This window comes from Salvelinus fontinalis, chromosome 37, assembly GCF_029448725.1.
Source record: "Salvelinus fontinalis isolate EN_2023a chromosome 37, ASM2944872v1, whole genome shotgun sequence".
Lineage (NCBI taxonomy): Eukaryota > Metazoa > Chordata > Actinopteri > Salmoniformes > Salmonidae > Salvelinus > Salvelinus fontinalis.
The window spans coordinates 19555689-19577739 of record NC_074701.1 but is presented as its reverse complement, the minus strand read 5'-3'; the positions used below and the strand labels follow the sequence as shown (position 1 = coordinate 19577739).

Here is a 22051-nt window from a genome sequence, read left to right as displayed (position 1 = left end):
GTCCCCTTAAGTCCCTACACTCCACTGGGGCCTTTATGGGGAGCAATGAGTAGGCTACTGAAGAATTATGTTAGTTTCCCCTAGACACTGACAGGAGGTCAGTTTTGTGTTTTTCTCACCAGTTAAGGTTAGGATTTGGCTTCTGGTTTCCAGCTCTGTGATATATTTCTGTTGTATCAATCAAATAGCTATGCAAACTTACTATATTTGAATTGTACTTTCAGGGTAAGCCGTTTTCATAGGATGGCTCTTGTAATCTTTGATGTTATATTATTCACCACGACGGCATTTTTGTATTCTCTTATGAGCTGCACTCTTCTGAGAGTTACTAGAGCTGTAGAGGGCTTACTGGTTTACTGAGGGATTAATGTCATCCGTTCATAATTTACACACTTTCTTTTAGACACCCTTTATCCTACATTGTAGAATACCACTGTGGGATGTAATCTGAATTTAGATAGTTAGATCATAGAGCAGCGTTTCCTCTATCATTACTTAGACAAGAGAGACCACGGGTGTGCTGGTGACGTCACTCACCTGCAGTAAACCACAAGCAATGTATCCTAATAAGGACAACAAAATCATGCAATTAGCACTCGAAAATCTATAGAGTTTGCGTCCTAGAATGTTTTGTCAGGGGGCCTGTGTGCCCTGCCTGGGAACAATGTATTTAGCAGTGACTTTCTTTGTGAGACTGCACTCTTCAACTGTGTTCCTGTTGCCTAGGTCAGTGGAGCGATCTCAGCACCATGATTTCTTTCTACGCACGTTGGCTGGCACTCTGATTAAATGGCAGCATTACCATGTAACCTTTCGCTGGTTGCTGGTCCCCCTGACCAAGCGCGTTCCTTTCCCTCACACAGTCGACCTGCTTCCTCACGCACACAAGCCCGTGCACACAGATACAGACTCAATCCCTTTCTCTCGCTCTCCTTCTCTCTTTCTCTCTCTGACTATCTGTCGGTGTCTCACACTCGCTCTCTTGCTCTCTCTCGCTCTCTCGCACTCTCTTGCTCCCTTGCGCCCTCGCTCTCTCTCTATCACACACACACACACACACACACACACACACACACACACACACACACACACACACACACACACACACACACACACACACACACACACACACACACACACACACACACACACACACACACACACACACACACACTCCCTCCTGATGCGCCGCTGCTGACCTGATCCTTGTGTTGCATGATTTATGTTCTCTCTTCTCTGAGTCGGAAATAGACGCGTTTCCGTGAATATGACGTCTCTAGGGAACAAGCCTCCTTGGAGACCAGAACGCTGTAACTTCCGACGAGGAGAAGTGCCTATTTCAGGCTGTGGCGCAGGAGCGGACTGGAGCCTTAAACCTGTCGCCACGGAGACGCTGATAATTGACAGAGATTGAACTCTGGGGGTATGGTTGTGTTACAAGTCGTATGACGCAATACTCTAATTTAGATGTTAGCTGTTCCATTAAGGGAGACGTGGAGAAGTGAATCATAATGAGTGTGGAACGTTAGATAAATATGTTGTTGAGCCTGGCATACATTAGATTAGATCACAAATGGTATTAACCTCAATGAGGAAATTCATTGTGCAGCGTATGCAAACAAAACAATTAATAGAAAAACTAAACCCTTGAATCACACTTGCTTTAATTAGTTCCAGGAAAACGGGGGTTATATTATTTGAAAATCTCACACATGAGAGATTACCATCCATTGTTTCACACTTTCGTGCACACTGCATTTAATGAGTGACTAAATGATTGACAGGAGCTAATTGAGGAGTGGTGGTTTTGGCATGATCTGGGGCTCTGGATGTCTGAGTTAGTGAGCAGGGCTGTGCGAGGTCAGTAACGCAGCCAGAGGAGCTCGGAGCTGGGCTAAGATGAACTAACCCACCCTCTCTCAGAGTCACCCCTGGTGCTAATTGCAGCTCATAGCTGGAGACATTCATAGGAGCACTTTACAGAGTGGTAGAGCCTGGGGATATTCAACCTGTGCGGCTGACCCTCTACCCTTTACTCTCATTTAATTCCTTTCCATTGCTGAGGGATGATCAGACTCATATCCTAATGTCACAACTGGAGAGCATACCATCACTAAACTCACTCACTATTTACCCTTTTTCTTTCCCCCCCATCCTCTTCCCGTTTCTGCACAATTAGATGAATGTCCGACACATTAGGTAATGCCACCCAGTTGTTTTTAAGCACGTGGTGAAAATGAAATGCAACCACATGTTTCCGTGTACACATGTTTTCAGGAGCGCTACAGAGAGGTGGAAAATGCAAAGGGTGGGAGGCTTTGATCCCTTTTCGAGGGTGACTGTTCATTTCGGTGTGTATGGCACGGCTGCCTTAGTTCAACTACCTTGGCTATTTCTTTGTTGGTGGTCGCTTTTGTCCCATCTGGGAGCATAAGGACCACACAGCACTCAGTGGGTGTCCATAGAGGTCAGAAACAAGAGTGTTTCATAGATGAGTGCTGGATTTGTGCTTCTAAAGCTGCTTGATTTTTAAAATTCATATTAAAGATGAACTTCAAAAGCCACATGCAACACTGTATGACACCGCTAATCTAACACGCACACATATGCATACACCTGATCCAGCGTACACTGGCACGTGTGTGTGTGAGTGATTTGGGCTTGCAGGCACAATCTGTATTCACATAGCACATTTAAAACAAACATGTGCAATCCAATGTGCTTCCCCCAAAGGAAATAAACTATAAATAGGTGTGTATGCGTTCTGTGAGACACGGAAGACAGCTAGCTCTGTTATCTCTCTAACAATGCACCTCTATATTCCCATCACGAAGGTAAACAAACCACACCGCCAGGTGAAAACCATCAATGTGGTCTTTTCTACTGTTTAAACCTCCTGAGATCTCTGTAATGATGCAGAGAATTTGGAGGACTCGTCTCTCTATCTCTCTCCAAAACACCGCCTTATGTAATGATTGTGATGCTTATGTAAGAAGAGAGAGAGAGTAGTCAAGTCTCTGTTGTTCCTCAGCAGCCCTCTGCCCCCAGCAAGCCATCACAGCTCACAGCTCAGTTCAATCCTGCCTGATCCAGTCCAGATTTCAAAGTCAGGGATTTGAGGTGTGTGTGTGTGTGTGTGTGTGTGTGTGCGTGTGTGTGTGTGTGTGTGTGTGTGTGTGTGTGTGTGTGTGTGTGTGTGTGTGTGTGCGCACCATCCACACTGTGATGCCACACAGAAGTGACAGGTTATCTTAACTTCACATACTGTCCCATGGAGCAAAGTTATCACTGATATAAAACCCCTCTCACACAACAAAACACAAAGCCCTATCAGAGGTGTTGGCTTTTTTTTGTTACTTACACTGAACAAAAATATAAACGCAACATGTAATGTTTCATGAGCTGAACTAAAAGATCCCCAAAATGTTCCATACGCACAGAAGGCTTATTTCTCTCAAATTATGTGCACAAATTTGTTTAAATCCCTCTTAGTGAGCATTTCTCTTTTACCAAGACAATCCATCCACCTGACAGGTGTGGCATATCAAGAAGCTGACACAGGTGCACTTTGTGCTGGGGACAATAAAAGGCCACTCTAAAATGTGCAGTTTTATCACACAACACAATGCCACAGATGTCTCATTTTTTGAGGGAGCGTGCAATTGGAATGCTGACTGCAGGAATGTCCACCAGAGCTGTTGCCAGAGACTTTAATGTTAATTTCTCTACCATAAACCACCTCCAACATCATTTTAGAGAAATTGGCAGTACATCCAATTGCCTCACAACCGCAGACAATGTATATGGGGTCATGTGGGCGAGCAGTTTGCTGATGTTAATGTTGTGAACAGAGTGCCCCATGGTGGCGGTGGGGTTATGGTATGGGCAGGCATAAGCTATGGACAACAAACACAATTGCATTGTAATCGATGGCAATTTGAACGCACAGAAATACCTTGACAAGATCCTGATGCCCATTGTGAGGCCCATTTCTTTTAAGGTATCTGTGACCAACTGATGCATATCCATTTTCCCAGTCATTTGAAATCCATAGACTGGGACCTAATGAATTGATTTCAATTGACTGATTTCCTCATATGAACTGTAACTCAGTAAAATCTTTGAAATGTTGCGTTTTATATTTTTGTTCAGTATATATTTAACCATGCCTGAAACCTTCAGAAGAAATCGATTGAGGGACTGAAAGGATTGACTTCTAGCTTGACAATGCAATAAACGAAAGAGGTGTTCAACAGTCTTAAACTATACAATAACTACAACCACCTCTGAAGCCTCAATATATTGGATTGGAATTATGTGTCCAAATGAAAAGCTTTCCAGATTACTTTTTACATTGGAATCGATTGCTCTTTGACCCTTGGTTATAGTAACCATCATGTGCTATGAGAGAGTCCGTGGAGCGTGTGCGTTTATCTCGTGCTAGCTACTATGTGTAATGTGCTTTCGAGTAAAACCAAATCGTATCTTACCTCTCTGACGGTTTTTAAGAGCAGATACAACAGCCGTAGCTCCTCTATCACCCTTTACAGCACTTTGTGTTGTCCCAATACCATGTAATTCTCCCTAGCCATACCAGAGGATCAAGCTTTTTCCAGTATGGCACTACGCACTTAGCCAGACTGTTGCAGTATGTACAGTAGAATCGATTATGTATTTCCAGCAATGGTTAATGCAGCCGAAAGCATATTGTTTTGAGCCGTCAGACAGGACATTGAGTAGACTTTAGCGTAGGGATTTAAACATGAGGATGTCTAAATAAGGGCCAGGGCACTGAAAGCTATTACTGTGGCATCAGAATATTTACAGAATCTATGATGAGATTACTCGCGGGGTGTGTGTGTGATGCCTCATCGCCATGGTAACAATAACTTTTTCTACATGGGGGTGGGGTCTCGGTCAGCAGTTACTGTAATGTATGTGGATGTGGAGCTTTGCCCTTCCTCCAGGGGTGTTTTCTCCCTGTGCCAGGCTGAGCAGAGATGAGTCTCTGTGGGCATGACCTGTCAGACTAGCCCCCTCTCCTCTCCAGCCCTCCACACACGCTCTCTTCTCCAACCCTGCACCCTCACACCGCTTAGGGCTTAATCCTAACTGGGCTGTCTCTTTTCAATGAGGGATTTATTCAGTTGATTCATGGACATAATTGACCCCAACCCTGGCCACTACCACCACATTTAACCATGGCAAGTTGACAGGGGATAATGCCAAATACAAACAGTGTAGTTATTCCCTCCGTAAGGCAATCAAAAAGTCGCAATTCAACGGCTCAGACATGAGATGTATGTGGCAGGGTCTACAGACAGGAAAACCAGCCACGTCACAGGAACTGACGTCTTGCTTCCAGATAAGCTAAACCCCTTTTTCGCCGACGTTGAGGATAACACAGTGCCACCGACGCAGCCAGCCACCAAGGACTGTGGGTTCTCCTTCTCCATGGCTGACATGATTAAGACATTTAAGCGTGTTAACCCTCGAAGGTCCAGGCGGCACCCCTAGCCGCTTCCTCAGAGCATGCGCAGACCAGCTGGCTGGTGTTTATGGACATATTCAATCTCTCCCTATCCCAGTCTGCTGTCCCCAAATGCTTCAAGATGTCCGCCATTGTTCCTGTACCCAAGAAAGCAAAGGTAATTGAACTAAATGACTATCGCCCTGTAGCACTCACTTCTGTCATCATGAAGTGCTTTGAGAGACTAGTCAAGGATCATAGCAGATCTACCTTACCTGACACCCTAGACCCATTTCAATTTGCTTACCACCCTAATAGATCCACAGATCATGCAATCGCCATTGCACTGTACACTGCCCTATCCCATCTGGACAAGAGGAATACCTATGTAAGAATGCTGTTGATTGACTACAGCTCAGCATTCAACACCATAGTACCCTCCAAGCTCATCATTAAGCTCGGGGCTCAGGGTCTGAACCCCGCCCTGTGCAACTGGGTCCTGAACTTCCTGACAGGCCGCCCCCAGGTGGTGAAGGTAGGAAACAACACCTACACTTCGCTGATCCTCAACACCGGGGCCTCACAAGGGTGCGTGCTCAGCCCACTCCTGTACTCCCTGTTCACCCATGACTGCGTGGCCACGCACACGCCTCCAACTCAATCAACAAGTTTGCAGACGACACAACAGTAGTGGGCCTGATTACCAACAATGACGAGGCAGCCTACAGGGAGGAGGTGAGGGCCCTGGGAGTGTGGTGCCAGGAAAATAACCTCTCACTCAACGTAAACAAAACAAAGGAGCTGATCGTGGACTTCAGGAAACAGCAGAGGGAGCACGCCCCTATCCACATTGACAGGACCGCAGTGGAGAAGGTGGAAAGCTTCAAGTTTCTCTGAGTACACATCACAAACAAACTGAAATGGTCCACCCACACAGACAGTGTGGTAAAGAAGGCACAACAGCACCTCTTCAACCTCAGGAGGCTGAAGAAATTTGGATTGGCACCTAAAACCCTCACAAACTTCTATAGATGCACAAATGTATCACCGCCTGGAACGGCAACTGCACCGCACGCAACCACAGGGCTCTCCAGAGGGTGGTGCGGTCTGACCAACGCATCACGGGGGCACAATACCTGCCCTCCAGGACACCTACAGCACCCGATGTCACAGGAAGGCCAAAAGGATCATCAAGGACAACAACCACCCGAGCCACTGCCTGTTCACCCTGCTATCATCCAGAAGGCGAGGTCACTACAGATGCATCAAAGCTGGGACTGAGAGACAGAAGCTGTGTTTCAATCTCAAGGCCATCAGACTGTTAAATAGCCATCACTAGCACCCTAGAGGCTGCTGCCCTATATACATAGACTTGAAATCACTGGCCACTTTAGTAATGTTTACATATTTTGCATTACTCATCTCATATGTATATACTGTATTCTATTTTAGTCTATGCCACTCCGACATTGCTCGTCCAAATATTTATATATTCTTAATTCTATTCATTTATTTCAGATTTGTGTGTATTGTTAGATATTACTGCACTGTTAGAGATAGAAACACAAGCATTTCGTAATTACATCAGCTTAACGTGTATGTGACCAATAATTTTATTTTATTTTTACCAAGAATCACTGAACTAAGCTGAAGTGAACTCCAACACAAAATTGGGTAAGGGAGCAATCTTGTTTACCTAAGCGTCTAGCCAACTGTTGTTTTGGTGTTTGTTGATGTTGTTATTTGTTTGTTGTTGGTTTGAGTGTGGTTGAGGTATTTGTAATTACTCGCACCGTGTGTGTGCCTGTGTGTGGAGCTTTGTTTAGTGGAGCCCTACTTGCTAGTTGCGCTGTTGGCAGCAGGGTTGGTTGGGTGAGTGGCTCCCTGAGTGACTCCCCTGTATGAGAGTGGGCAGCACTGGGCACAGAGTGGGCACTAGCCCTAGCACTGGTTGCTTTGGCTGCAGAGCCACAGTGTGAAATGCATTCCGGTGTGTTGCTGACCTGCCAACTGAATGGTACAGTAGTGTCTACTGGGAGAATATCTCTGTACTGTACTAAAAGGATGGTGGGAGGAAGGGATGGATTGAGGGTTTTGAAGCCAGGTTTTCTAACCATGATCGTACTATGTAGTTGATTCAGCTTACTGGAACACACTATTTGAAAGCAACTCTGGATAATAGTGTCTGTTAAATGATTAAAATGGGAATGTAAAATTGGAAGGAGGTAGGGAGATAGATATTATACACTTTCTAAGGGACGAGGCCATTAAAATCCAACACAACGATATGTCTTACAACCCTACACAATTCACACATCCTCACCACCTCTCTCTCTCTCTCTCTCTCTCTCTCTCTCTCTCTCTCTCTCTCTCTCTCTCTCTCTCTCTCTCTCTCTCTCTCTCTCTCTCTCTCTCTCTCTCTCTCTCTCTCTCTCTCTCTCTCTCGGGCCTTGTCAGTTCTTATGAGTTGAAATGTTCGGGCACTGAGGGCAGGCTGAAGCTCGCTGACTCACACAACCTCTTGGGTGTTCAGAGGGAGAATGTCACCGCACATTGTGTAGCCATCAACACGCACATACATTCACACACACGGCTCCACTTAGAAATACACACAAACAAACACACCCTGGCATGTGTGCGTGTACACACACACTCATGGCAATGCTGTTTTTAGGTCCTGTCACTCAAATGGACTATATATGATACTGCCATTGGACAAGTTTCTGCTGCACTAAATGAGACCGTGTTTTCCCTGTAATATTGTGTGTGTTTTCTCTCCAGCACTACATGAGTTCCCCACAGACCTGTTCACCAACAAGGAGCGCACAGAGGGAGCGGTGGCCTTACATGTCCTATTTGTGAGTGTAACCCCCCCCCCCCCCCACCACCACCACCTCCCCGTTCTACACTCAACACACTATCTACTCTACACACAATGGCCACCTGCCATTGACCGTGTGATGCAATGCATTGACAAGCAGGATTGTGTCTTTAACACTGCAGTGGTGGAAGATGTACCCAGTTGTCATAAAAGTAAAGATACCTTAATAAAAAATTACTCAAGTAAAAGTAAGTCACCCAGTAAAATACTACTTGAAGAAAATATACTTAAGTAGCAAAATAAAAGTATAAATTATTTAACATTCCTTATATTAAGCAGACGTCACTATTTTCTTGTTTTATTATTATATGGATAGCCAGGGGCACTCTCCAACACTCGGACATAATTTATAAACGAAGGATTCGTGTTTAGTGAGTCCGCCAGATCAGAGACAGTAGGGATGACCAGGGATGTTCTCTTGATAAGTGTGTGAATTGGACAAATGTTTTGTCCTGCTAAGCATTCGAAATGTAACTAGTACTTTTGGGTGTAAGGGAAAATGTATGGAGTAAAAAAGTACATCATTGTCTTTAGTAATGTAGTGAAGTAAAAGATACTCCAAAAAACGACTTAAGTAGTACTTTAAAGTATTTTAACCTAAGTACTTTACACCATGGCAAAGTTGCCTAGCCATCATAAAGAGGGCAGCGTCTCTCTGGCAGGCTTGGGTGCCAGATGTTGTATAGAGACTTAGCTGGCATATGAGGCCACTGGCACCGAGTGTCTCAGCTTAGGATACCTCCTCAGAAAAGAACTGACACATTGGGACACTATCACTGCATCGCATTGGGATCTGAAAGGTTCCAGAACACTGCTGAGATTTGTTTGTTCTTATATGTTCTGTTACGTGTAATTCCTCTATAGGCAATGTACATGTTCTATGCGCTGGCCCTAGTGTGTGATGACTACTTTGTTCCGTCTCTGGAGAAGATATGCGAGGTAAGAATGTAATACACTATTAGGGTCGGGGTCAATTCAACTGGAATTAATTTTAAGCACACAATTCAAGATGTGCTTTCTACTCCCCCTATACTCACTCTCTTTCGCTCTCTCTCTGCCTCTGTCGCTCTGGCTCTCTCAGCGTCTTCATCTGAGTGAGGATGTGGCAGGTGCAACCTTCATGGCGGCCGGCAGCTCAGCTCCTGAACTCTTCACCTCTGTCATCGGTGAGACGTACAGACACGTAGATGGACAGATCTTTTCATTGGACACACACATACTTTTTTAATGTTTTACTTTATCAGCAGTCCCAGTATGTTTTAATGAGTGATAGTGATATGCAGTACCTTCAGACCCCTTGACTTTTTCCACATTTTATTAGGTCACAGCCTTATTCTAAAATGTATTCTTTTAAATCTCATCAATCTCGACACAATACCCCATAATGACTTTTTTTCTGCAAATGTATTTTATTACAAAAACCTGAAATATCACATTTACATAAGTATTCAGACTCTTTACACAGTACTTTGTGGAAGCACCTTTGGCAGCTATTACAGCATCGAGTCTTTTTGGGTATGATACTACAAGCTTGGCACACCTGTATTTGGGGAGTTTCTCGCATTCTTCTCTGCAGATCCTCTCGAGCTCTGTGAGGTTGGATGGGGAGTGTTGCTGCACAGCTATTTTCAGGTCTCTCCAGAGAAGTTCGCTTCCGTCTGGCCACTACCATAAAGGCCTAATTGGTGCAGTGCTGCAGAGATGGTTGTTCTCCCATTTCAACAGAGGAGCTCTAGAGCTGTCAGTGACCATTGAGTTCTTGGTCACTTCCCTGACCAAGGCCCTTCTCCCCCGATTGCTCAGTTTGGCCGGGCGACCAGCTCTAGGAAGGGTGTTGGTGGTTCCAAACTTCTTTCATTTAAGAATGATGGAGGCCACTGTGTTCTTTGGGACCTTCAATGCTGCAGACATGTTTTGGTACCCTTCCCCAGATCTGTGCCTTGTCACTATCCTGTCTCGGAGCTCTACGGACAATTCTTTCAACCTAATGGCTTGGTTTTTGCTCTGACATGCACTGCCGGCTGTGGGACTGTATATGGACAGGTGTGTGCCTTTCCAAATCATGTCCAATTAATTGAATTTACCACAGATAGACTCCAATCAAGTTGTAGAAACATCTCAAGGATGATCAATGGAAGAGGCCTCCCGAGGGGCGCAGCGGTCTAAGGCACTGCTAGAGGCGTCACTACAGATCTGGGTTCGAGCCCGGGCTGTGTCGCAACCGGCCGCGACCGGGAGACGATTAGGCGGTGCACAATTGGCCCAGCGTCATCCGGGTTTGGGGAGGGTTTGGCCGCCCGGGATGTCCTTGTCCCATCATGCTCTAGCGACTCCTGTGGCGGGCCGGGCACATGCACGCTGACTCGGTCGTCAGTTGGACGATGCTTCCTCTGACAAATTGGTGGGCCTGGCTTCCGGGTTAAGAGAGCAGTGTGTCAAGAAGCAGCGTGGCTTGGCAGGGTCATGTTTCGGAGGCTGCGTGGCTCTCAACCTTCGCCTCTCCCGAGTCTGTACAGAAGTGGCAGCGAAAAGGAGTATAAAATAAGGATGATCAATGGAAACAGGGTGCACCTTAGCTCAATTTCAAGTCCCATAGCAATGGTTCTGAATACTTATGTAAATAAGGTTTTTCTGTTTTTTTGTTTTGAATACATTTTTCCAAAATGTCTAAAAACCTGTTTTCGCTTTGTCATTATGGGTCATTGTGTGTAGATTGCTGATTGCAAATTGTTTTATTTAATCCATTTTAGAATATGGCTGTAACGTAACAAAATATAGAACAAGTCAAGGGGTCTGAATACTTTTTGAAGGCACTGTATGTTGGCCATGTCAATACTTTACATATACAAGCTTGTAACACTCCATTCCCAACCATTGTATAACTTTTCTCTGTCCCTGTGCAGGTGTGTTTATCACTAAAGGGGATGTGGGGGTGGGCACGATTGTGGGCTCCGCCGTCTTCAATATCCTCTGCATTATCGGAGTGTGTGGAATATTTGCTGGCCAGGTAGGTTTCTGTACCTTGGCTTGCTCAGGTATACACACATACACCGGAAGGGATGAATACCCCGGGGTAAAATGTTGTCTATTCCACTCTCCCCTTCTCTTTATCTTTTTTCTCTCTCTCTTTCTCACTCTCAGGCGGTGCATCTGTCTCGATGGTCTCTTCTGAGAGACTCCGTGTATTACACCCTGTCCATCGCTGCTCTCATAGTGGTGAGTGGAGCCTGACCATTGCAAACCAGTGAAGTGAGCCGTAATGGCTCTGCATGGTCAATCCGAGATCTGCAGTGACCTCCGCAGAAGTCAGACCATTCTTACTTCTTGCGCTTCGTAGAGCAGAGCTGTTGTGAAGGAAGTTGTCAAGGAAGCGAGTTTGTGTTTACACAGGACATCCCGCCCCCACCTACCATCAACCAATCATGTCAATGCGGAACTATACGGAGCCCTCCGCATTGTTACAAAAATTGGGAGGCGCACGGCGATGCGGTATAGAGCTCAATTGGGGCTCCAGAGGCACCCTCCATACGGAGCCTCCGGATCGCAATCCCAGAGTAGGATTTGGATTTTAGTATGTTGCATCCTGTTGATGAGAGGGTGCAACTACAGTGGATCCATACAATACTGTTTACATCAGAGAATGGTGAACCACAATGTTTTTTTTTTACCGTACTTCCAGTCATTCTTCCAAATGTTCAGTATCATTCTTCTTTTTCTCCTTACAGTTCATATATGATGAAAAGGTTTCGTGGTAAATATGGCTTTCACTTTCTTGTGTATACAGTACATACACCTATATGTTATGTGTTGTATTGTATAGCTGTTCAAAATCCGCTTCAATTGAATCCCTCTTAATGTTTGTTCCAGGTGGGAGTCTCTGACACTGGTTCTGATGTATTTCGGCTACATTTTGATTATGAAGTAAGTCTTGTGTCTGAAACCATCGGTGCTTCAAAACAATTAGAGGTATGAAGTCAGATCCATGTCCTTGTTCTGTCCCTCTTTGTCTAGGTTTAACTGTGGCGTTGTTTCTGTGTATAGGTTTAACTCGAACATTGTGCGTTTCCTGGAGAGGCGGAAGAAGAACTCGTCCAGCCTGGGGAATGGCACAGCCAGTAACGCCGACCTGGATGACAACTGTGATGCCACCGCTGTCCTGCTGAAGAAAGGCATGGTCTGCCTGTTCTGTCATACGTGTGTCTGTGTGTGTGTGTTTATATCATGTCTCTCTCCCTCTCTCTCTTTCTCTCACGCTCTCTTGTAGCTAACTTCCACAGAAAGCAGTCAGTGTTGATGGTAGATGAGTTGCTGTCAGCCTACCCCCACCAGCTGTCCTTCTCTGATGCCGGCATGAGGATCATGATCACCAGCCACTTCTCCCCTCGCACACGCCTCACCATGGCCTCACGCATGCTCATCACTGAGGTAGGACCACACACACACACACACACACACACACACACACACACACACACACACACACACACACACACACACACACACACACACACACACACACACACACACACACACACACACACACACACACACACACACACACACAAACACACACGCCTCACCATGGCCTCACGCATGCTCATCACTGAGGTAGGACCACACACACACACACACACACACACACACACACACACACACACACACACACACACACAAACACACATGCCTCACCATGGCCTCACGCATGTGTAACGGATGTGAAATGGCTAGCTAGTTATCAGTTACGTCACTTGCTCTGAGACTTAAGTAGTGTTGCCCCTTGCTCTGCAAGGGCCACGGCTTTTGTGGAGCGATGGGTAACGACGCTTCGTGGGTGTCAGTTGTTGATGTGTGCAGAGGGTCCCTGGTTCGCGCCCGTGTCGGGGCGAGGGGACGGTTTAAAGTTATACTGTTACATTGATGCTGTTGACCCGGATCACTGGTTGCTGCGGAAAAAGGAGGAGGTTGAAAGGGGGGTGAGTGTAACGGATGTGAAATGGCTAGCTAGTTAGCGGGTATGCGCTAGTAGCATTTCAATCAGTTACGTCACTTGCTCTGAGAATTAAGTAGTGTTGCCCCTTGCTCTGCAAGGGCCGCGGCTTTTGTGGAGCGATGGGTAACGACGCTTCGTGGGTGTCAGTTGTTGATGTGTGCAGAGGGTCCCTGGTTCGCGCCCGTGTCGGGGCGAGGGGACGGTTTAAAGTTATACTGTTACACATGCTCATCACTGAGGTAGGACCACACACACACACACACACATGCCTCACCATGGTCTCACGCATGCTCATCACTGAGGTAGGACCACACAGACACACAGACACAGACACACACACACACACACATGCCTCACCATGGTCTCACGCATGCTCATCACTGAGGTAGGACCACACAGACACACAGACACACACACACACCTCACCATGGCCTCACGCATGCTCATCACTGAGGTAGGACCACACAAACACAAACACAAACACACACACGCTTTGCCATGGCCTTCAGCACTCGTGGGTATTTCTGTTTGCTGTGTGGGTATGAAGAAATTATATTCTTACAGCATACTTATGCTGTACATACATGTTCAGAATATGGCATGTGTTTGTACAGTATAGGCTATGACTAGAGACCTGTTTTTTGTTGAGTCATGTCATATGACATGGATTTTAACCTTTATTTTAAGCCTTTTCCAGAAATGGGAATTAGACCACAAAATTAAAGCAATTTTCTGAGGGTGGTTCTGGTCTATCTGACATTAAAAGAAAAGGGGATAGTTTGATGAAAAAGCTTTAAATGAAGTTTAAAATCCAGGTCATGTGACATGATTAACCAAAACACAGGGCCTTAGCTATGATGTGTGCATGCATTTGTGCAGAGACAGCGTCTGATTAGCACCCGGCCGTTCACGAACGGAGACTCGGAGGTCACGGTGAAAGTCGGCGGTAGGCGGGGCCTGGAGAATGGACTGAGCGGGCCCGAAAGGGGCGTCAATGGTCGCCGTGGTCACCATGGCGAGGACGACAGGGGAGGGGTGGAGTCTGGCAACGAGACGGAAAACGAGAACGAAGACAATGAGAATAATGAGAATGACGAGGAAGAGGAGGAGGAGGAAGAAGGGGAGGGACCTTTCGTGCCCTTTCACGTCCCAGGTATCATTTTTTTAAATAACATTTAAGGGTTTCAAACTATTTTCAGTCTCTCTTTATTGTGCTGGTCAGCCACATTCACACCCACCTAAAGGTATTTTTAGATTTCCTCAATATAAGCATCACACTTAATGTAATCTAAGCAAAGAACACATTGAAACTACATCTCTTCTTCCTTTCTCTATCTCTATCTCTCTCTCTCTCTCTAGCTGGGTGCTGTAATAAGATCAAGTGGCTGTTAGCCTGGCCTCTGTGCCTGCTGTTGTTCTTCACGGTGCCTAACTGTGCCAACCCTCGCTGGGAGAGATGGTTCATGGTCTCCTTCGTCAACTCCACCCTCTGGATTGCTGGCTTTTCCTATGTCATGGTCTGGATGGTGAGGACACACAGACAGACAGACAGACAGACAGACAGACAGACAGACAGACAGACAGACAGACTGATGTGTGTCTATTCCCTTCAGGTGACAGTGATCGGGTTCACTCTGGGTATCCCTGATGTTATCATGGGCATCACCTTCCTGGCAGCTGGCACCAGTGTCCCTGATTGCATGGCCAGTCTTATAGTGGCACGGCAAGGTGAGGACTCACAGAGTATTTTCTCTACCAGGGCAGTTTGCATTGCTGCTCACCTGTCCCATGCACCAACACCCAGGAATCAAAGAGCTCCATACGGTGCTCTCTCTGGTCAACAGAGAGAGGGGAAAGAGAGAAGGGATGAGGCAGTCTGGGTGTCACCCAGGTCCCCTCCCAACCTCTGTGACAGAGTCGTGTGGCAGTGACGGAAGAAAACACAGTGTTGTTCCTTCCTCCATTTTTTAATCTGTGTTTATTCCCACTCCCCCTGTCAAATATTCATCAGTCTGTCTGAGAGGGGGAAATGGGAACCACATTCCCTGACAGTCTGTTTGTTGTTGTTGTGTTTGTTGTTTGTGGCAACCTGAATACCTCAGCAAGTTGGAATTCTTTATTGATGTTACAGATGTTTACCAACATCTCTCTCTCTCTGCCTCCCTCTCCCATCTTCTGTCTTTTGATTTATATTTCTCGGCCTATGCCTCATCTCTCTCTCTCTCTCTCTCTCTCAGGTCTCGGGGACATGGCTGTGTCTAACTCTATAGGCAGTAATGTGTTTGATATCCTCATTGGACTGGGACTACCCTGGGCCCTGCAGACCCTGGCCATCAACTACGGCTCCTACGTAAGTAGCAAACACCATATCTCCTAACCCTGACTGTGTAAGGTCTTTAGTAAACCTCTACTAGCAATACACAATCCAAACAGGCATGTACACTGAGACACTTAGACATGCTCGGCCTATTCTGAGAAGGTAATTTTGATGTTGCTTTATGATGTGAAAGATGACACAATTGATCTTCTGTCCAGAGCCCTCTCTGCTCATGTCACATGGTACCAATGTTATGTAGGTTTATATACAATATTAGTCATGTCATGCTAACATAGCCATTGGAGCATGTGTTATTTGTGATCTCTGTAGATAAACATATCTTCCAGCTTGGCATGAGAGGGAGATGGTCCTAACAGTTGAAAGAGGGAGGAGAAAAGTAGCTGTCGGCAGTCCAAGTGAAATATAGAGCTGAGTGCACCTGCAGCGCATAATCCCATAACCCCACTAGCGCATAACCCCACTAGCGCATAACCCCACTAGCGCATAACCCCACTAGCGCATAGCCCCACTAGATTCCTTCACAGCATAACCCCACGTGGGGGTGCTGTGAAGGAATGCCTACATACAGCTTTGCTACTTTTGGAGTGTGACATGATTATTCTGAATGAAGGCTTTGACGGTGTGTTAGAGAATTGAGCTGTGTATTGAGGGTGTAGAATAGGATACACAGAGAACAGCTGATGTACTGTATTCATTTCAGAAGGGCTCGAATTCAAAAGAGATGGCGTCCTTCTAATGCATCAGTTTGGTCGTGTAAAGTTGGTGGTGTTTTTGAAACTGTTATTCTCTTTTGGAAATAGCAGGTGTACACTTTACACTGGTGCAAAAGTGTTGTAAATCAGTTCCCAACCCCATGGTTTATCTTTTTCTGTTTAACCCGTTCTTCTCTTAGATTCAACTGAACAGCAAAGGGCTCATCTTCTCTGTGGGACTTCTGTTGGGGTCTGTGTTCCTCACGGTGAGTGACCTATTAGTACTTTTTAAAATACTCAAATGTACTTGTGTTTTTTATTTTACACAGTTTATGCACAATTGAATTTGAATTGAGCAACTATAAATAGAATTTCTTCAACTCTTCCCACCTCTCTCTCTCTCTCTCTCAGGTCCTGGGGGTACATCTGAACGGGTGGAAACTGGACCGTCGTCTGGGCCTGGTGTGTCTGTTCATGTACTCCATCTTTCTCTGCTTCTCCATCCTCATAGAGTACAACATCTTCACTTTCGTCAACCTGCCCACCTGCAGAGACCGCTGAGGCTCGCTTCTCTCTCCTCTTTCTCCTCCCTGTCGCCCCCTGTCTGTCTGCGGCTCAGATCATTTTTTTATTATTCAAAGCATTCGTTTTTGAATTTTGTCTCTTTTCTTTATGGTCAGTGTAATATGGAGCAGCTCTGGTGTGTGGGGGTTTTTAAACAGGAGAGATGATTGGGCACACACATGCGGGAGCACAAACTGACTTGTAAAAAAGCTCTCACATGAGGACTCGTGAACAAAGCTATTTTTGTCGACTACTGCCTGCTTTGATGTGAAGATTGTTTTTGTTTGGGATTTTTTTGTAAAGGTGATTGAAACTGCGTTATATTCTACAGCGTGATCTTGATTATATTTTATAATGTAATGTGTTTAATAGCTGCTAACTGGCTTAGAGGATAGCCGGGCCGGAAGAAAATTGATAGTCTACTGGAATAGCGTTGGTTCTTTGAACAATATTAGCAATGATTCTTACGGTTGATCATGTCAATGGAAATCATTTAAGGTGAAAGTGCCAGGTGACTTGATGTAAATAGTTGACAGAGGACATTTAGCTGAATGACACCCCAGACTTCTCATCATGATCTGTGGGTATTACCCCCCCCCCCCCCCACCCCCCCACCCCTCTACAAACACACACACAGACACTGTTGTTGAGCAGCAGTATGTACACAAAGATACTTTTAAACATCGCTTAAGCAGCTTTTATTGAATCTGTCCCTTTTGATTTAATGTATAGAGTCGATTTCAGGAGAGGACAGGATAAATGGAGTGCATTTGGTTGGAATAGGCTAAAGCAATATGAGGTCAGATATGCTGTTGGAAAGTGAAAGGTATCTCTAAAAGATAATGAAATGTGTTGAATTAGGGGTTTTGTAAATTTTTACCCTTTGTAAATACACCTAGACGACAGATATTTTATTTATTAACTTATTGAACATTATTTATGCATATTTGGAGGGGGGCTGTCTGCATTTTAAATCCAAACCAACCCATATTGGTCTCAAAGATTAGTTCATTTTGGAGATACTGTCTGCAGAGCTTAGTGGCACCAATACTCCTTGGTATGTTGTGAGACTCAAGTCACTTTTAGGAAAAACATCCTTTCAACACTCTTTTGACTCTTGCAAGAGAGGAATTTCTACTTAAGTTATTCTGAACATTTACTTTATGATGGACTTGATTTGAGATGGTAACAATTTATGGAAGAAAATGTATTGTTCCTCAGCAAGTCAAACCTCTTCAGTGAGAATTTATTTGCACTGAGGTATAGTATATGTGGTACGTATCCAAGGTGGGAGACTCTGTTTCAATGGCCATGAGTGTCCCTACTTGCTGATTGTTAGGACAATCTCCTGGTAAAATGAAGCAAGCGGTTGTGACAAACAGTGAACTCCTTTTTTTCCACTCATGTAGCTCAAGAGAATGAGATGTGCTGCTACCTAGGGGCACAACTGTGAACAACAGCACAATGTTGGATTCCTACAGACTTTCTCTTATTCAAAGTAACTTTTACCAAATGTACATTGCCTGGAAGGACTTCCTGTTTAAAGGATGGATTTTCTGTTCCGCTGGCACACAGAGGAAATGAGGCGTATCTGTACTAATTACTCCTAGTGATATTATTCATAGGAGTAGAAATCATTGAGAATGACAGAGGCCTCTAGTGGCCAAAAAGTCATATTAGCATGGGCAGCGCCATTGAGGGCTTACACCATTTCAATATAGTCAACTGGGTGGGACTTCCAACTTCATTGGCTGATACCTCCTTGTGACCCTGTTGGCATCATGTCCACCCCGTGTCATCAGGAGGGATCAGCCAATCATGAAGAAGAAAATGTACTACTTAAACATGGAGATGCGCTCATGTTGTCATAGATGCTATAATGGCACAGATACAAAGATTAGTCCTCGATCTATCTCTATGGTAGAGATGCACTTTGAATAAAGCATCTGAACTTTGACCTGACCTGGTGTTGGTTGGGCTGTGGTAATTTGTGTTTTGTAATGCACAATGTTTAGAAGTTGTGCCACATTTAAATCAATGCTTATGTCCTTTACGCCTTTAGTTTAAAGGGAATATATCAGACATCATCTGTCGACCTACAGGGGATTCTGAGAGACTGTTGCTCAAGGCAAGACAACCAGCAAAGCACCATAATTACATTTGCCCTACAGAAAGTATTATATTTCTCTCTCTATCCTCTCCTGAAATCAGGGTAACACTGTTAAAATGTTGATGTTTCACCTGGTGGATTTATTTCATAAATGCAAATAACACATTTATTGGAGAAAAAAAAACATTGTTTTACAAACTGCTCTGAATTACTTATCTTGTGAACACTCATTTCATGGACCAATAGCACAACATCTCAAATGCATAAGTTATAATGAAAAAAGTCTCAGAATGTACAAAGTCTTAGGGTTGCATTTGTTTTTAAAGGATGTTTGTTTGTTTTTGTTCATATCATATTTATCATATTTTCTCGGGAGATTAGTATAGACAGAGCACAACTCTAATGTCAAAGGAAAACAGGGTTTATCGTTAAAATGTCAAATTATTTATAATGCAATAATTATGAGCTTTACAATGTAAATATGTTGTTTGTTTGAAGGCACATATGACAGTTTTCTAGATGGTACATACACGTACACAGTAGCACATCTCTCTGTCAATAGAGGAAAATCTATCTTGTAGAACAGGCTAAATGGTTTACAGAAATCTGCACTGGAAGCTTGTTATGAAAATGGGACTTATCTAAATATCTACCAGCCTATAAGTTAAAGGCTCCCAACTCTCTTTTTTTGGCAAATATCATACAAATATCCCCGTGCAGCATTCAATATACAGGTATTTATGTTGAAAAAAAACTATATTCAGTGGCACATCTACTGTAACTGAAATGTTAACCAGTGACAAGTTCATCATTGGCCATAATAGCATTGACAATATGGTCAGATGTCATGAGTTGCTGTTAATTTATCCCGGTATTACAGCTTCTACAGTACGTTAGAGGATTATGTTCTAAAAACATATACTATATGATCATGTGCTTGAAATTAACCAAACTATTGCCAAGAGCTCATCTGCAGATATGAGTGTTTTGAAGAAAGGAACATTTTAATAATTGGTGATATAAACATGGTGATATATTGCTGATGTACATAGATATACATACATGTAAATGTATTTATATATTTAGTCAATCTATCTGTTGAATATATTTTCATAGATGTGATCCTACGTCCACCTTGTTACCCTCCTTAGTCCTTGTTTTGTGTTTGAGATGTTATTGATATCACTGTATCCTTTGTTAACTCGCATGGATATATTTTAATATAATACATTATTTATGGTAATTATAATGTAATTGAATCATAGTTATATACAGTACCAGTCAAGTTCGGACACACCTACTCATTCCAAGGTTTTTCTTTATTTTGACTATTTTCTACATTGTAGAATAATAGTGGAGACATCAAAACTATGGAATAACACATGGAATCATGTAGTAACCAAAAAAAAGAGTTAAACAAATCAAAATAGATTTTGTATTTGAGATTCTTCAAAGTAACCACCCTTTGCCTTGATGGCAGTGTTGCACAGTCTTGGCATTCTCTCAACCAGCTTCATGAGGTAGTCATCTGGAATGTAGAAAAACCCTTGAATGAGTAGGTGTGTCCAAACTTTTGACTGGTACTGTATATATATATATATATATATTAAAGATGGACTAGACGCAGCTGTTAAACTGGATTTCCTAGATGACTGCATTGTTGCTGATAGGATTGCTGAGTTTAATGACGTAATGTTAATCAAATGGCCCAAGGTATGCTTCCTGAACAGGGAGATCTAGACAGGATGGTTTACTTTATATTCTAATGTTTCAGATGTTTAGAATAATTTTGCTACTTGAGCATAAATAAAGTAATTTTTGCTTAAGGTAATGCATGTATCCTTGTGTTGCTTTTGAATCCACATTAGCTCCAGAAAAGCTGTTTTTGTTCAACAAAATCCATGATGTACCTTTAGATGTAACCGAGAAAGGTACAGAGAGAAACTCACTAAAACTGTATTTTCATGAGTCAATTACCTTATGTATAATTAAGCAATACGGCCCAAGGAGGTGTGGTATATGGGCAGTATGCCACGGTTAAGGACTGTTCTTAGGTGCAACGTGGAGTGCCTGGATACAGCCCGTAGCTGTTGTGTATATTGGCCATATTCCACAAACCACAGAGATGCCTTATTGCTATTATAAACTGGTTACCAACGTAATTAGACCAGTAATTTTTGTTTTTTAAATGGTCATACCCATGGTATATGGTCTGATATACCATGGCTTTTAGACAATCAGCATTCAGGGCTTGAATCACGTGGTTTATAATTTCGCAATACATACTGCCTCCTATATTGTGTACAGAGTTTTGGGGCATTCACAACTTTTGGAGCACACATTGGACAAATTAGCACAAAGTAGTTACCATCACTCTAGTCTGCAAAAATGCTATCAGACTCTCAAAATGCAGAATAGTATGTTGCTACTCCCACACTCAAGTAGATGTTCCCCCAAGTAATCAGTCTCAGCATATTATAATGTTTTTAACATTCCATCAGAGCTATGTGAAAACATTATAGAACGTTGCATCAACTAGTCCAAGCCAGGGGGGTCAGTCGGGCTCACTTGGGCCGACGATGTCTCATAGGGATTTTCTTCAAGGTCTGTGTTCCTAGAGTTGGAAAATGTGTGCTAGTCCCATAATTTTTCCCATAGGGATTTTACCCTATAACAAACAATGTCAGCATACAACAAGTTATTGCTCACGTATTCCCTTTATTGATATATAATTGAAAAGCTTAGAATCACAGCTATCAATCAAATACATTTCTGGAATTTGACCTCCAGAGTACATCTCAGAATTACCTATACTACCGTTCAAAAGTTTGGGGCCACTTAGAAATGTTCCTGTTTTCCATGACAACATACATGAAATTAGTTGTAAAATTAATAGGAAATATAGTCAAGACGTTGACAAGGTTATAAATATTGATTTTTAATTGAAATAATAATTGGGTCCTTCAACCTTTGCTTTCGTCAAAGAATCCTCCATTTGCAGTAATT

At 43.8% G+C, this 22051-nt stretch overlaps 1 protein-coding gene across 1 annotated transcript in view; it reads left to right on the top strand.

Annotated features, from left to right (window-relative positions):
- The window catches only part of slc24a3 (solute carrier family 24 member 3), a 100611-nt gene extending 79735 nt beyond the window's left edge, over window positions 1-20876 (top strand). The window contains exons 3-17 of the mRNA XM_055902353.1: window positions 8252-8328; window positions 9216-9290; window positions 9433-9517; window positions 11255-11358; window positions 11493-11567; window positions 12077-12102; window positions 12219-12272; window positions 12393-12520; window positions 12616-12776; window positions 14221-14494; window positions 14701-14867; window positions 14955-15069; window positions 15579-15691; window positions 16572-16637; window positions 16783-20876. Of these exons, the coding sequence (XP_055758328.1) occupies window positions 8252-8328; window positions 9216-9290; window positions 9433-9517; window positions 11255-11358; window positions 11493-11567; window positions 12077-12102; window positions 12219-12272; window positions 12393-12520; window positions 12616-12776; window positions 14221-14494; window positions 14701-14867; window positions 14955-15069; window positions 15579-15691; window positions 16572-16637; window positions 16783-16932 (1670 nt within the window). The 3' untranslated portion in view covers window positions 16933-20876. The remainder of the gene's footprint in view (window positions 1-8251; window positions 8329-9215; window positions 9291-9432; window positions 9518-11254; window positions 11359-11492; window positions 11568-12076; window positions 12103-12218; window positions 12273-12392; window positions 12521-12615; window positions 12777-14220; window positions 14495-14700; window positions 14868-14954; window positions 15070-15578; window positions 15692-16571; window positions 16638-16782) is intronic.
- Window positions 20877-22051: the final 1175 nt, after the last annotated feature.